This window comes from Chlorocebus sabaeus, chromosome 2 (genome assembly GCF_047675955.1).
Source record: "Chlorocebus sabaeus isolate Y175 chromosome 2, mChlSab1.0.hap1, whole genome shotgun sequence".
Taxonomy (NCBI): Eukaryota; Metazoa; Chordata; class Mammalia; order Primates; family Cercopithecidae; genus Chlorocebus; species Chlorocebus sabaeus.
Window position 1 is genome coordinate 65,538,149 of NC_132905.1, and position 17,222 is coordinate 65,555,370.

Below are 17,222 nucleotides of genomic sequence, written 5' to 3' on the forward strand. Positions count from 1 at the left end.
ACAAATTCTTTCTGTGCATTCCATGAGGTAATCAATATAGTGTATAGCTATGCATTTGCACCATATTGAAGCCCACTACAACAGTCAGAGTTTTAAAATGAGGATGTATATTATTTTTCTGGAATTTGGGATGATTGTAGTATTTATCAGGACTTTAAAATGAGTAATTTGTTGTGACTTATTTCCTCTTCTTAAATAAACACTAACTTTTGTGCTTAGTTTCTGATTGGTTATATTATGCTATTTTTCATGCAGATAACCCTCTGTATTATGGAAGCCTTAGACCTCACGGAACCTGGGTTGCCTGTGGTCACAGTGCTGAGAATCCACCTGCCCAAGGAATGACTGCACTGGTTCCTGCTTCCCAGGCCTCCAATGGACTTACCCCTCCTTCCAGAGTGATTTGTCTATGCTGAAGGTGGAGTTTCTAACCTCAGTGGTTTTAGTGTTTTAGCAAGAATTTGTGACATTATTTTTGCTAAAGGAACTCTTAGAAGGGGTGCAATATTTCCAAAACATGACCCTCAGGAGCCTCCTTTACTCCAAAAACCCGGGAGCTTCCAGAAAGGGCCCAGACCCTCAGCTTGCTCCACAAGACCAAGACCCACATGTTCACCTTCAAGCCTCCCAGCCCCCTGCTCCCCTCCTGGGGAACAGACACACAGGGAGATGGTGGAGGGAGCCTTCTACAGAGCCAGACTTCCCCCTCCACTTCCCCAGGGAGAGAGATGTCAGAAAACTTACGGGTTTACACGAAATCACCTGTTCCTTGTGTCCTTGGATGGTGGTTGCTTATGTCAAGACAGATCCTTCACCAGGTAGAGAACCATGAGGATCTCCATGCAGGGAAGACTTCGCCCCTGACCACCATTCCTGGGCACCTGCTGCTCTGCTGTCAGCCCCTCTCTTCCAACAGGAACCTGAATCAGTGTGTGTGCACCCCCTACCCCCCAACACCAGGTGAGGCCCAGACTCAAATCTCCCCAGTTCACGACCTCCTGGGTGCTGCTTCACCTTCTTCAACCCCAAACCTTGGTTAACTCCTGTGTGGGTGGAGAGGAAATGAAGCAGATGCTCCCCACTCTCCCTGCCAGACCATCCTCCTCCTGGCTTTCTGTGTGCGGCACATGGGGTGCGGGCCTCAGGGCTGTTTGGGCAGTTTCCCCTTTGTCATTTCTCCCTCAGTGTTCATGGCAGCCACCTTTGGTCAACGCAGCTCTAGGCATGGAAGATAGTTGAGAGCCCTTCCCCAGAGGCACCTGCCCTGAGGTCTGCACCCCTCTGCCCAGAAATAGCAAAGGGAAGGGCCGTGCAGGGTGGGCTAGGTCTTAAGACTGTAGCCTCTTCTTTGGAGCGCAACTAACCACTTTTCTGAAGAATGGTTTTGACACTAAGGTGATGTTATTTATTAATTAAAACATCCTTCTTGAAAACAACAAGTATCCACTGCATGTCACTTCCATTTGTGTTTTAACTTCTCCATCCCTACGAAGAAGCCCGACCTGAGTACTTGTTTTAAATCCAAGTCCAGAGAAAGGACGGCTGGATGTGAACATGTAAAACTCTTCTAGGGCACAGCTTCCTAGTCTAGGACACAACCTCCCAGCCTGGGGCACACCCTCCCGGGATGGATGACAGCAGGCACTGCTTTCTCTGGGTGATACGCCCGTCTTTCATCTGGTTGGCATTTTTCCCAATCAATTATACACACACACACACACACACACGCACACACACACACACACTTTTGGGCTTTGTTTCCATGTAGGGGCCTAAAGTCTCTTGTGGAAAGAACCACACGTCCATTGCTATCTAGTTAGTGTCTAGGGGATTTGATGAGAGCAGCTCAGTCCCTGGAGTCTGCTCAACTCTGCAAGCACAGATGGAATCTATGGCCTGGCGAGCTCCACCGAGGCCTGGCCCCTGGCTGTGGACACAGCCAGCCCCCTCCTCCTGCTCTGACCAGGAGCTCAGACCACAGCAGCCCAGCTTCCCAGGCCAGCAGCCTGGGCCTCCTCTCCCTGGTCCCCTCACCAAGGGCTGCTGCAGCTGAAGGCCTGGGTTCCCAGTCCCTGGCTGCTCTCTCCCTGTTCTGAAGCTCAGGTCTCCGAAAGTGGCAGCAGCTCCCCTGACAGACTTACTGTGGCTGCATCTGCTCCCAGGTACTCCTCTGATCCCGCACCAGCAGGACAAGGAAGCTTCATAAAGGAACTGCAGAAACCCTGCCTGTGTGCATATCCCCAGACAGCCAAGAACTTAGAGGGAGCCGATGCTACTGTTTTATGGCAGGAGGTGGGGGCGTGTGCACCGCACACCAGGGCTATAAGAAGCAAGAAGGAAGGAGGGAGGGTGGAGCCCCCTGCTGAGCAACAAAGGCCTCCTGCTCCCTTCTATGTCTTTCCCCTGGCGCAGGCGCATGGGGAGACATCCCCCAGGGTGGAGGCCACCAGTCCAGGGGTGGGAGCAGTACAGGGGGTGGGAGTAGGCGGTGGTTGGTGTGACTGGTCTGGCACAGATCCCTAGGCTTCTTGACACCTGGAATTCACCAGGGACATTCTGTCCTCCCAGGGAACTTCATAGATCTGGAAAGAGCACAACTGTTTCTGTGAAAGGGAAGAGAGAGGGCCAATCAGTGTGGGTTACAGTGAAAGGGGAAGACGCCCAGCATGAGATGTCAGAGCCTGGGTGAGGAGGATGGAGGTGAGACACTGGGCCCACACCCACCTCTGCTGAGTCCCAGAGCACTGAACTAGAATGAATAGGGAATGTTCCATCGACCCTCCCAAGGCTCCAAGTCACCAGGTGGCATTGGGCCCTCACCCCAGCCTGCAGGGTTCCTGTCCCAGCACAGCCCTTTGAGGAGCAGCCCGTGCAAGGCCTCTGGAGCCCCAAGGGTGCAGGGCAGGGGGTGGCAACTCGCTTCCCCCAGCTCCTTCCACCTCCAGCATCCAGGCCAGCACTAAGAGGGGCCAGAGGGAAGAGTCCAGGGCAGGGCAACTCCCCCTCAAAGAGCTGAGGCCGGGGCAGGGGTGACAAGGGGAGTGCGGCTCTCCCCTGAGTGGAGACTTCACAAAAACCAGCAGATCCTTGGAGAGGCTGGTGTTGGGTGAGCGGGGCAGGTGCAGGGCTACGCAGCTAACAGGCCTCTAGGTCCCGCTAATCTGCTTAGTGTGGCTGTGGCTGCGGGCAAGTGCCTGAGGCTGGGATTAGACAGAGCCCCTTCTCCCTGCCCAGCACCCAACCCAGCAGCTGCTTCTTCCTGTCCAACAGGCAACACACCAAAGCAGGCAGAGTTGACCTCTTAGTAACCATTCCCAGGCTAAAGCCTTCCCAGCAAATCAAATACATCACCCCCCTCCCTCACCACCCCAATTGCACACACATAGGCAACTATGTAAACTCACTTGGACCCCTCATCCTCATGGATCTATGTACAAACCCCCATACTGCTCCCACGCATCCACACAGGGTCACACATCTCCCTTACACCTCCCTGCACACACTGGCACATGTGTGTACACACGTGCACATTTCCTCATGCACACCTGCATGCACACACCCCCCCAAGTACATGAACATGTACACATCCATGCATACATGGCTCCCCACACGCCCTCCTGCACACACACACACCCTCCAAACATGGGTAGGGCAGAGGCTGACACATACGCACCCCTCTGCAGTGCATGACTGGCCCGGGACCCGCATCAGGAACGTACCTTCTGCAGTTCTGGCTGTTCATGGAAGGCACAGGTGTCCAAGTTGGGCTGGGACTTGGTACATATGTGGTTCGGCCCAACTCTACATCGAGGAAGTAATTCATTCTGGCCACGACCTACACACGAGAAAACAGGACGCATGGACAGCGCTCCCCATCAGTTTCATGTACACACAGCACTTCACTGTGGCTGAGTCACTGGACTTGCTTGGGGCTTCGTGAGCTGCCCATATGTCACCACAAGGCACACAAGTCCCCTCTTCCTGTCAGCCGGCAGTGTGCTGGGCCTCATGCCTGCTCTTAAACATTGTTTTCTCTGTGCTGGGTAAAAGGATTCATTGAATTCTGCTACCTGGGGCTCAGGGGCGAAGGAACACTGAATCTTTTCTAGGAAGGCTGTCATCTGATGACAACATTTCAGCTAACTTCCGAAAATCTCATTCCCTCCATTTAACCTAGATTTATTCCTTCATTTAAAAGTAGGAAATGAGGTGCTTCACACACAGAGATGCTTTGGGTCAATGGGGCCTCCCGGATGCCACCATTTTAGGTGTGAGATTCGAGCTACTTTTCTAAAGTCAGCAGCACACCTGCGTGTCTTACACTTGCAGACTAGAACCGAACCCTTTCTCTGCACGGGGTCTCTCCCAGACACAACATGGCAGAGCTGTGGAGAAACCTGGGATGAGGCACTCTGAGACCAGGGTGCTAGACATTGCCCCTTGGAACCAGGAGGAACTGCTGAGATCCCTCGAGTATCAGTTTATCCATATATAAAATAGGCTTCTGGGCCGGATGGTCTGCAGTGCCCTGTGCTTCACTCCAAGTTATTGTCATGCTTGAAAGGGAGGTGCAGGCCAGCGGGGACCACCGCACCAGGAAGTGCACCTTGTGTGCAGGGTGAGGGCCCCAGCTGACAGCTGCAGGAGGAGAAATGGGGCTGGTCTGGATTCCTTTGAATTTCTAAGAGGAGATGGAGGAGCTCCAAAGCCTGTGTCACTATTTGCTGCTGTGCCATGGGATGCACGTCAAGCTGGGCCCAGTAGCCCTTCGAAGCTCCCTCCTGACCTGACCCCATCCAATGCTCTGCTGGGTGACTGGTGTCCTCATCTGGCTGAGGTCTAATTCTGCATCAGCTCGTAGAGGCAGGCTCAGGCATGCTCCACCCCAGCAGGGACTCAGCTGCCCTGGGCTATAGGGGGTGGCCAGCCAAACCGAGGGTGAAGGCTGCTAGCCCTAAGGGGCTGTGCCCAGGGGCGTGACTTGGGGAGGGAAGCAGGGCTCTGCAGAACAGGGAGCCAGGTTCCCATGTGGCCCCTGCCAACAGGACTCAGGGAAAAGGATAAGTCTCATGGCCTGGGTCTCATCCTGAGCAGCATCAAGCCCACCCAGAGTCAGCACAGTCTCCACCCACACCTGCTGGACCCTGGGAAATTGCATGGTCGTGTCACAGACACAGCGGCTCCTGCAGGTTAAAGGAGGCTGAGGGGATAGACAGTGGCTGCAGGGCATGGCCGGGGAGCGTCCTAGGGCATGAAGGCCATCAGGGGAGAGTCAGGGAAAGCTGAAAGAGTCTGAGCATTAGATCAGGAATGTGTCAATGTTGATTTGCTGGGAATGCTCTTGGGAGTTGTGCAACAAACCAGACTGGAACTCAAGACCTCTCGGGCGGTGGCAGCACCCACCTGCTTTCTGGCTCGCAGCACCCGCATTGGGCGTCTGTAGTACTCATCTTCGGTGGCCTTGTTGTACTCGCTGATGGCGAAGTGAAGGGCACGCTGTACCCACTCATCATTGAGGTCTGCGTCATAGATGCCACCTGAAATCATCCTATCCTCCTCCTTGGGGCTCCAGGCCTGGGCCCCAGCCAGGGCGGCCAGCAGGAGCAGCAGGGTGCACAGGGTCTGGGCCATGGGCTCCTCAGAGGCAGAGCACAGAGCTGGAGCTGCAGGAGAGGAGGGTGAGAGCCTGAGATGGGGAGCCCAGACCAGCAGGCAGCTAGCTGTGCATTTATCCTGCTTTGGCAGCCCAGCCCCACCCCCTCCATGCCACGCCCCTGACTCCTCCTCCTCTCTCTGCCCATCCCCTCTTTCTCCATCTCTCTTTTCAGTCCCCCACCACCACAAGCTCCCACCCTGCCTAAGTTCCCCCAGCCCCTCCCAGGCCTCCTCTTCCATATCTCCCTCCTCCCCACTCCTGTCCTCACTATAGCCTCGCCAAGCCATGTCTCTCTTCCCCAGTGCTCCCAAGCTTGAGTCGCCCGGGTCTCCACAGAGGTGACACTGCTCCTTTGACACTGCTCTATGAAAGCAATGTGACCTCCTGTTTACTCAGAAAAGGGAAAAATACAGGGTTTGGCCTTCGAGGTCTTCAGATATCGGGGGCATCCAGGAGCCCTTGGTCACAGTCTCTGAATCTCTGGAGCAGGGAGGTTATTTCAGAAGGTTCCAGAAGACCCTGTCCACATCCTACTATGGAGAATTTCTTTGCCAAATGTAAGGGAATTAATCTGTTTGGAAAAGGTCACTGGGTTCTCTTTCCATAACTCATTATTCAGTAAACCAACCTGTCACCAGTTACTCCCTGTGCCAGGAGGTCTAGGAGTTGAAGATGGAACCTGGATGATGAGCCGTAGAGGTGACGCTGCAGAGCTGCTGCCCAATAGAGATGTGACATGAACCCAGGAGCAACTGAAAATTTCTCGTAGATGCATTTTAAAAGATAAGAATAAATGGGTGAAAGTAATGTTTAAAATATTTACTTAACCTAATATAGCCACAAGATTATTTCAGCTAATGGGAACAATTATTAATGAGATAGTTTATGTGGTTTTTTTGTTTTGTTTTGTAAATCTTTGAAATTCCCTGTGTATTTTTTACACTTAGCCCAGGAGTCACTTTGGACTGGCCCTGTTTCAAGTGTCCAGTGGCACATGCGGCTGGTGGCTATGGAACTGCACAGTCCATTCCTACACAATGTGTGTAGGGGATGGTAGGTTATGATCAACAATTAGGATCAGGGAGTTATACTCCCTCTGTTGGAAGTGAAATAGAACAGGGGCTAGAGAGAGACCACTGGACCCTGGTCAGGGAGGTCTCTACGAGACTGGAGAGGTTGAGAAGCCCCAGACAGCAGGGAACAGCCAGCACAAAGGCCCTGAGGTGGGATTGGGCATGTCTGCTCCAGGAAAAGGAAGCTCCTGGAGGGGGTGTGAGCAGGGAAGGGAACGACCTGGAGTCTCATGGTAACTGTGGGTGGGGCCGGGTGGAAGGTACACAGAGACCCCTGGCAGGCAGTGGGGGTGTTAGGAGAGGGAGCAGCAGGCGCAGGGTGAATGTGGGAGTCCACGGGCCTCTCTTGCTTCTCTCCTAGGGAGCTATGCTTCGGGCTCCTTTCCTCTGCGCACTGCTTGGAAGACTCACCTGAGATTTTAAAAATTGCCTTGAAGGAGGTAGAGTTTACATACAATAAAATGCCTAATAGTATGTGCTCCACATGGAGGATTTCATAAATGCATACACGTGTGTTACCACTTTGTCCAGACCTGTGACATCTGCCTTGCCCCAGACGGTATCCTCCTGCCTCTGCATCCCACCCTCATGCCCACCCTGCCCTGGCATTCCCCATCCGGCCCTGTAGACTCCTTTGTTGCCTGTCCTTGAGCTTCCTAGGAATGGAGTCCTGCAGAGCGAGCCCAGGTGTGTCTTTGTCCTTTGCTCATAGTGGCTTTCCAGCAGCCCCCCGTGTTGCTTCATTGCCAGGATTGTGAGTTCTCCTTCTCCCCAGACTGAGAGGACCTGATCAGTTGGGTGCCCTGTGGGGTGACAAAGTCCCCAGCTTGGGATGCTGTGGGCCTGGGCTGAAAAGTGACTCCAGGAGTGGGGAGGGTGGAAGGAGGCTCTGAACAGACAGCTGCTCCCTTTGTTCTCTCAACCCCACCCTCCACGCCTGAAGGTGACCCTGTGGCAAAGCCCTTATGGTGAGGTGGCAACTTGGCCAGAAACACCAGGAAACCCTGGGCCTTTGCAGGGCACCCAGAGGACTCTCCTGGGAGTGGTCGAGGTGAGGGTCAGCAAGGATCAGCCCAGACCTGCTGTGATCCTGGGGCTCGGCCATGGCTGCAGCTGGATCAATAGGAACCCGACAGCGGGAACAGTATTACTCTTGGGTGCTCATGTTCATTATTAGGACAGGGGACCTTGTTACCCAAGGCCCAGTGACCATCTCACTCCACTGTGAGTCCAGCATCAGAAAAGCCATGCAGCCCAGCAGATACAGCAGGTGGCCCAGGGATGGTGTTTACTGCTGGGTGAGGGAGGGAAGGTCTTCAGACAGGGCTGCACATATGCCTCCTAGTTAGACAGGACATGGGGAGAGGTTCCCAGAGAGGGAAAGAGAGGGCAGCCCCTGGCCAGGTGCTTGTGAGCAGAATGGTCATCTCCAAAGGGTAGGAGTTAGTTCTTCTCTGTGGCTCCCACCTTCCCGGGAGAGCTGGGAGTCCAGACTCAGGAAGACATGCTGTGCAGAGGGTAAGCTGAAGGTCAAGCAATCCTCTGTTTTTGTTTTTGTTTTTTTTTTCAATCAGTGGAAGGGAGGTGCAGGTAACCCAAATAGCGAGAATGTGCTGGTGGGTGGAGTGTGAGGGAGGGAGGCCAGAGTGCTGACCTGTGCCCCGTATGTGATGACACCACCAGTGGTCATCTGTCAGGATACTGGCTGGCACTGCCCGGAGGGTCAGCTGTCCTGATGCAGCAACCTCTCTAATCCCAGTAGGAAAGATACCAGTGTAGGTTGCTCTTAGGAGTAGGTGCAAGTGCGATGTCCAGTAAGGAGTGATAGGAAGTGGCAGGTTAGGGTAGCTGGCCAGCTGCTCCAGATGTTTGATGACCGTAGGCAAATGTTGTGTCTGTCGTGCATCTGGAGAAAGAGGCTACTTTGTAAAGCATAGTGTCTGGGAGTTCAGACCAGCAGAGATGAGCAGACTTCAGCAGCAATGTATCAACACGTTTGAAAATGATGGAGTAGCCAGGTGTGGTGGTGCACCTGTAATAGCTAATTAGGAGGGTGAGTCAGGAAGATTCCTTGAGTCCAGGGTTCCATTCCAGCCTGTGAAACAGTGAAACCCCCGTCTCAAAACAATGAGAGAACACTTTGTTCCCTGGTTTCTATAGTCCACAGTTTTAAGGACACACTAGGAGGGGGCCAGATAGCAACCATGGACTGAGGAACAAGCCTGGGGCCTCCAGCTCCCATGTAACCTGGAGGAGTCCAGCTGCCCAGGAGGGGGCATGTTTTCCTTCTGCCACGTGATGAAAGAGAAAGCTGTGTCCCCCTAGGCTGCATGGGGGACTACTGATCCGATCATCTGAATTAGCAGGATGAGAAAATTAGGTGAGTGGCAGAAGTTCTCTGTAATAAATGACCAGTAATAAGTGAACACTAAACAATACTATAATAAACAAACGACCAAGCACAGAAAGTATCACCTAAAGGTGCAAGTGGTGAGGACAAGCTGGCCAAGAGTTGAGATTCTGCACATCTGGGTTTTGAGCAACTAACACTTTGGTCTATAGTAGGAGCTGAGACTGAGCAGCCACAGGATTTGGTGGCTTCTCAAATGGGAAGCCCAGGAGCCCCCTTTATGGAGTGCCTGGAATTCTCTGGGGTCAAGCTCGTCTCGTTCACACTCCATCGCTCCTTCTTTTCTCCCTCTCCTCAAACATGGCGGACACGTGGATGCTTCTAAACTTGAGCCAATGTCGGTAACACATTTGGCTCTTCCACATCATTAGGAAACTGTGATACTCATGGGGAAGCCAGCTGGTAGCTCCCGCAAGAAAAGGCGACAGGGCAGAGCCCAGTGTCTGAGGTCCTATTGTTTTGCACTCCATGGAGAGAAAGAGAATCCTTCTCAGGGACCAGTAGGTGAACAGTATTCGTGGTTTTGGAATGCAAGTTAACATTTATTTTTCAAAAAGAGTATTTGTCAGTGCAGATTCAGTGACTGAAGAACTACATAGGAAAGGAGGGGAGTAGAGGCGGCCTCCAGGATCTCGGGCGGCTGGCTGCTGCAGGCAGGGATCCATCTGACTCCCTAGGCTGCAGCCTGCAGGGGCCTGGACCCGAGGAAAACAGATGACTCTGAGGAGGTGAGTAATCTCCTTGACATCGCTGAGTGGTCAGATTTTCTTATCCTGTTTGGGTCACTGTTGGCACTTCCCTGTCACTGTTTGTGTAACCTTAAATATCAATTCCTTTAGCAAAGTGCAGTGACGGTGGAGAGTGGTTCCTGTTTCTGCTTGGAATCCTGCTAAACTCAATCACTGAGTGCTGAAGCTGGGGCCAGAGGCCATCAGGACAGCCCTGCCCCTCCTGTGGCCCTGCCTGCCCTCTCCTACCTGTCACAGAGGAGCTGGATCCAGCGACAAGACTCACCTTGACCAAACCTTAGTTAGGCTCCTCTGAGCCTTCATCTCCCCTAGTCCTCAACCCTAGTCCCCAGCCCCTACCTCCTGTTCTTGCGAGGGCTGCATTGCCCAGTTTTAGGAAAGAATCCTGCTAAGTCAGTTTAGAAAGAATCCCCCCACCCTCGGTATCTGATCACTCTCAACATCTGATCAAGTTCTTCATTCCTTAACTTTGATGTCTAAGGTTTTGTCCTGCCTTTAGCAACAATATTGTTAGGTCAGTATTGTTTATCCAGAAACTCCTACCTTTGTTGTCTCTGCTTAGTAATTCCCATCTGTTAACCCCACCACCCTGATCCTTGCCTATGAATCCCACTTCACCTTGTATTTAGAGTTGAGCTCATTCTCCATCTCATTGTGAGAGTCTTTACACCTATTGCAATAGTCTCGAATCATCCCTACCCAGCTCAGGCTTCAAGCAGTGAAGCTGCACATCCTCTTGCTCATAATGTCATCACTGGACATCCTGCAGGCTCTAACAATTCAGCATGTCCAGTGTTACAATCATGTTGGCCCACACCCCTGCCTCCCATCGTGTATCCCCAATTTAGTTAATAGCCACACTCTTCTCCATGGTTCTGCCCAGAGATGTAGTTGTGACCACCGGCAAGTTATTAAATCTCCCAGTGCTTCAGTCTTGCCATTTTAAAAACAGAAATACAATGATTCCCAGTATCCATGAGTTATTATGACAATGGACTGTGTAATAAAGTGCTGCATGATCTCATTGGCCTATGGCATCGACCAGTTATTTTGCTGACATCTGCAGTCCAGCTGGGAGTCACTGACCTGGGATGGGATTGTCTGGGCTGGCTCTGGTCCACGTCTGTCATCCTTCTCCAGGGACCAATGGCGGACATCTTTCATATTCTCACATGGCAAGAGCAGTGCACAAAAAGGCAAGCTGAATTGCACAAAAGTATTTCAAGCTTCTGGTTACTTCACACCTGCAACTCTCCCTTGGCTAAAGCAAGTCACACGGCCAGCCCAAAGGGAAGTGGTCGGGAAGTGCATTCTGCCACAGAGGGTGGAGGACAGGGAGTATTTAGAAGAATAATCTAATATGCCCCAATAATGTACCACACTGACTCATAGGGGTGTCAGGGAAATCTAATGAAATGCTTGTGAAGAGCTTGCTGCAGTGCCTGGCATATCTATATTTCTAGCTATCAATCTGCCAATTAATCTAACCTCCTAAGTAATCTGGCTATCTAGGTGTGAAAGGAAAATAAATCTCAGGACCCCTAAATCATTCAGCCAAAAGGAAAAGTCAAGCTGGGAACTGTATCGGGCAAACCTGACTCTCATTCTATTCCCAAATAAGGTAGCTACAAAGATTTAAAAACTACATCCTCCCTCACAATTTGCCCACAAGGAAATTCCTTGTGGAGAAAGGACAGACAGAATTCAAAGTCATCCTTCTGCTCACATGAGAGCGTGAGATAAATGCATTATCTGATTGCTTCCTTTGCCCTGTTGTTTCACTAAATATTGTAAATTGCTTATTCAGTTAAAGGTTAATCAGAAACTCAAAAGATGAAACCATTTGTCTTTTATCTACCTATGACCTGGATGCCCCCTCCCAACTTCCAGTTCTCCTGCCTTTCCAGACTGAACCAATGTATATCTAATATATGCTGATTGATGGCTCATGACTATCTAAAATGTATAAAACAAGCTGTAACCCGAACACCTTGGATGCATGTAATCTGGGCTTCCTGAGGCTGTGTCATGGGAATGTCCTTAACCTTGGAAAAATAAACATTCTAAATTGATGGAGACTTGTCTCAGATACTCTTGGTTTACAAATGGAATCTATCTATTTACCTATCAGATCTATTTAATCTATCCATCTATGTATCCATCCATCGTGTTTCCTGCTTATTTCTCATTGTTCACTAACCACTAAAAACTGAAGTCCTGTGACATTCTGTTACCTGTATTTCCAGTGTGTCCTCCACATTGCCACAGCTATGAGAACGTTCATGGCTGTCTTGTGACTGTCCAATCTTTGAGGAATCTTCACTGTACTCTGTGCCTCCACTCCTGTGCTGTTCTACTCACTGCTGCAAATCAGATTGTGATCCTTGGCTCACAGCCCTCCATGGCTTCCAAGTGTCCTTAAATTGAAACTTGGATGAGTACTTGGCATCTAAACTTGTCCCTGCCTGTCCCTGCCCTCCCTGGTGCATCCTGCAGGCAGGTGAGCTCTGGTTTGGCCTTTGGGGTGAGAGTTTGGACTGTTCTGCCTCTGGAAATTTCTTTGCAATCCTGAGTGCACCTGGTCCCAGACCTATTTAAGATCTTTTGAAAGGCTGATCCTCTGGGGGCAGCTTGACGGGTTTGATAGTTCTAGTGCTATGAAAAGAGGATGGAAACTGGTGAGAAGGCAGATGGAGAACACGAAATGTAGGCTGTATTCAGAAAGATAGGGCTGCACTCCACATATCCCATGGCAGTTGCAGACACCAGCAGAAACCACAGTCTATGGAGGAGGAATTTCCCCCTTTCTGGACCCCACATGGGGTGGACTGTGGGCCTCTGCTCGGAGGGTTGTTCAGACATCCTGTACACACCAGTTACCTGCTGCTGCATCAGAAGCCACCCCGAATCTTCCTGGCTGAAAGAAACATGATGTGTGGGTTCTCATGACTCTGGAGCTATCTGCAGCTCTTCTGCTGGTCTTGTTGAGTTCACTAAGGGGCTGCATTCAGGTGGGGTAGGCTGGAAATGTGCTCAGTTGCAACAGTGGGCATTTCTTTCCAGGTGGTCTTTCATCTTAAAAGAAGGTGCGAGGATACTTTTACATGAAGACTAGTTCTAAGATCATTCTAGGAGCCCACCGCCCAGGTGTGACCTGGCCCCAGTTAGACTCCCACCTTCTGAAGTCTCACTGGCCAAAGCAGGTCATATGGCCAAGCTCAGAGTCAGAGTGGGTGGGGCCTCACAGAGTTAGGGAGCTAGGCCTGGTGCATTGTGGGGCTTCTTGTGTCCACCTCCATTCCCTGCATGGAATCCAGGAGGGAGACATGGGTTGGAGCAGTTCGATTTCAGAAAATCTATTTTTAAAAGACTGTTGTTTGAGTAAAATTAGTCTTCCCCTAATATCTGGATAGAGATGAGGTATCCCAGAGGAAGGTACTGAAGCTAGGAGTCAGGAGCTGTGTTTAACTTGCCCCTTCTTATTCATCATGGGATCTAGTGAAACCACCCTTTCCAGGTTGCCTTGGAGAGTTCTAAATATGGGTGGCCATTCCAAGATGGCTGAATAGGAACAGCACCTGTCTGCAGCTCCCAGTGTGATCAACACAGAAGACAGGTGATTTTTGCATTTCCAACTAAGGTACCTGGTTCATCTCAGTGGGACTGGTTGGACAGTGGGTGCAGTGCACGGAGGGCAAGCCGAAGCAGGGCAGGGCATAGCCTCACCTGGGAAACACAAGAGGTTGGGAGATTTCCCTTTCCTAGCCAAGGGAAGCTGTGACAGACTGTACTTGGAAAATTGGGACACTGTTACCCAAATACTGCACTTTTCTAATGGTCTTAGCAAATGGCACACCCAGAGATACTATCCCGTGCCTGGCTCAGTGAGTCCCATGCCACAGAGCCTTGCTCACTGCTGGCACAGCAGTCCAAGATTGAACTGCAAGGCAGCAGCCTCTCTGGGGGAGGGGCGTCTGCGAACAAATTTGCAAAAGTACAAAAGTGAACAAATTCAAAAAGGTAGCAGAAAGCAAGAAATAACTAAGATCAAAGCAGAACTGAAGAAGTTAGAGACACAAAAAACCCTTCAAAAAATCAATGAATCTAGGAGCTGGTTTTTTGGAAAAGATCAACAAAACTGTTAGACTGCTGGCAAGACTAATAAAGAAGAAAAGAGAGAAAATCAAATAGATGCAGTAAAAAATGGTAAAGGATTGTCACCACCGATCCCACAAAAATACAAACTACTACCAGAGAATACTACAAACACCTCTACGCAAATCAACTCGAAAATCTAGAAGAAATGAATAAATTCCTGGACACATACACCCTCCCAAGACTAAACCAGGAAGAAGTTGAATCCCTGAGTAGACCAATAACAGGCTCTGAAATTGAGGCTATAATTAATAGCCTACCAACCAAAAAAAAGTCCAGGACAAGACAGATTCACAGCTGAATTCTACCAGAGGTACAAAGAGGAGCTGGCACCATTCCTTCTGAAACTATTCCAATGAATAGAAAAAAAGGGACTCCTCCCTCACTCATTTTATGAGTCCAGCATCATCCTGATACCAAAGCCTGGCAGAGACACAGCAAAAAAAGAGAATTTTAGACCAATATCCCTGACGAACATCGATGCAAAAATCCTCAATAAAATACTGACAAGCCAAATCCAGCAGCACATCAAAAAGCTTTTCCACCACGATTAAGTTGGCTTCATCCCTGGGATGCAAGGCTGGTTCAATGTATGCAAATAAACATAATCCATCACATAAACAGAACAAAAGACAAAAACCACATGATTATCTCAATAGACACAGAAAAGGCCTTCAACAAAATTAAATAGCCCTTCATGCTAAAAACTCTCAATAAATTCGGTATTGATGGAACATATCTCAAAATAATAAGAGCTATTTATGACAAACCCACAGCCAATATCACACTGAATGGGCAAAAATTGGAAGCATTCCCTTTGAAAACTGGCACAAGACAAGGATGCCTTCTCTCACCACTCCTATTCAACAAAGTGTTGGAAGTTCTGGCCAGGGCAATCAGGCAAGAGAAAGAAATAAAGGGTATTCAATTAGGAAATGAGGAAGTCAAATTGCCCTGTTTGCAGATGACATGATGGTATATTTAGAAAACCCCATCATCTCAGCCCAAAATCTCCTTAAGCTGATAAGCAACTTCAGCAAAGTCTCAGGATACAAAGTCAATGTGCAAAAATCACAAGCATTCCTATACACCAATAACAGACAAACAGAGAGCCAAATCATGACTGACTGCCCATTCACAATTGCTACAAAAAGAATAAAATACCTAGGAATCCAACTTACAAGGGATTTGAAGGACCTCTTCAGGGAGAACTACAAACCACTGCTCAACAAAATAAAAAAGGACACAAACAAATGAAAGAACATTCCACGCTCATGGGTAGGAAGAATCAATATCGTGAAAATGGCCATAGTGCCCAAGGCAATTTATAGATTCAATGCCATCCCCATCAAGCTACCAATGACTTTCTTCACAGAATTGGAAAAAACTACTTTAAAGTTCATATGGAACCAAAAAAGGGCCCGCATTGCCAAGACAATCCTAAGCCAAAAGAACAAAGCTGGAGGCATCATGCTACCTGACTTCAAACTATGCTACAAGGCTACAGTAAACAAAACAGCATGGTACTTGTACCAAAACAGAGATATAGACCAATGGAACAGAACAGGGGCCTCAGAAAATAACACCACACATCTACAGCCATCTGATCTTTGACAAACCTGACAAAACTAAACAATGGAGAAAGGATTCCCTATGTAATAAATGCTGCTGGGAAAACTGGCTAGCCATATGTAGAAAGCTGAAACTGGATCCCTTCCTTACACCTTATACAAAAATTAACTCAAGATGGATTAAAGACTTAAATGTAAGACCTAAAACCATCAAAATCCTAGAAGAAAACCTAGGCAATACCATTCAGGACATAGTCATGGGCAAAGACTTCATGACTAAAACACCGAAAGCAATGGCAACAAAACCCAAAATAGACAAATGGGATCTAATTAAACTAAAGAGCTTCTGCACAGAAAAAAAAAAAAAAAAAAAAAACTATCATCAGAGTGAACAGGCAACCTACAGAATGGGAGAAAAGTCTTGCGATCTACCCATCTGACAAAGGGCTAATGTCCAGAATCTACAAAGAACATAAACAAATTTACAAGAAAAAAAACACAGAACTCCATCAAAAAGTGGGCAAAGGATATGAACAGACACTTCTCAAAAGAAGACATTTATGCATCCAACAGACACATGAGAAAATGCTCATCATAACTGATCATCAGAGAAATGCAAATCAAAACCATAATGAGATACCATCTCACACCAGTTAGAATGGCAATCATGAAAAAGGAAAAAAGAGATGCTGGAGAGGATGTGGATAAATAGGAATACTTTTACACTATTGGTGGGGGTGTAAATCAGTTCAACCATTGTGGAAGACAGTGTTGTAACTCCTCAAGGATCCAGAATTAGAAATACCATTTGACCCAGTGATCCCATTACTGGGTACATACCCAAAGGATTATAAATCATACTACTGTAAAGGCACATGGACACATATGTTTATTGTGGCACTATTCACAATAGCAAAGACTTGGAACCAACTCAAATGTCCACCAATGATAGACTGGATTAAGGAAATGTGGCACATATACACCATGGAATACTATGCAGCCATAAAAGTGGATGAGTTCATGTCCTTTGTAGGGACATGGATGAAGCTGGAAACCATTATTCTCAGAAAACTATCACAAGGACAGAAAACCAAACACCATATGTTCTCACTCATAGGTGGGAGTTGAACAATGAGAACACTTGGATACAGGGTGGGAACATCACACACCGGGGTCTATCAGAGGGTGGGGGAGGGATAACATTAGGAGAAATACCTAATGTAAATGTCGACTTGATGGGTGTGGCAAACCAACATGGCACATGTGTACATATGTAACAAACCTGCATGTTGTGCACATGTACCCTAGACCTTAAAGTATGAAATTCTACTTCTGGATATATACCCAAAAGAAATGAAAGCAGGGACTTAAACATAATATTTGTACATCCATGTCCACAGCCAAAAGGTGGAACCAACCCGAGAGTTTATTGATGGATGATGAATGTATTTACAGAATGTACTATACACATACAACAGAATATTATTCAGCCTTATTTGCTGCAACATTAATGGACCTTGAAGACATTATGCTAAGTGAAATATGCCAGTCACAAAAAAATAAACACTGTCTGATTTCATGTATATGAGGTAACTCGAATAGTCAAAT

The 17,222-nt window shown here is 48.8% G+C and overlaps 1 protein-coding gene across 1 annotated transcript; it reads right to left on the reverse strand.

Moving 5' to 3' along the window:
- Nucleotides 1-2,266: 2,266 nt before the first annotated feature.
- On the reverse strand, nucleotides 2,267-15,471 carry LOC103215467 (cystatin-S). Its single transcript, XM_073009122.1, is given in 6 exon segments — nucleotides 2,267-2,603; nucleotides 3,720-3,785; nucleotides 3,788-3,835; nucleotides 5,404-5,663; nucleotides 6,285-11,200; nucleotides 12,123-15,471. Coding segments are annotated over 4 exon segments (426 nt in total). The 5' UTR covers nucleotides 5,632-5,663; nucleotides 6,285-11,200; nucleotides 12,123-15,471; the 3' UTR covers nucleotides 2,267-2,519.
- Between the last annotated feature and the right edge of the window lie 1,751 nt (nucleotides 15,472-17,222).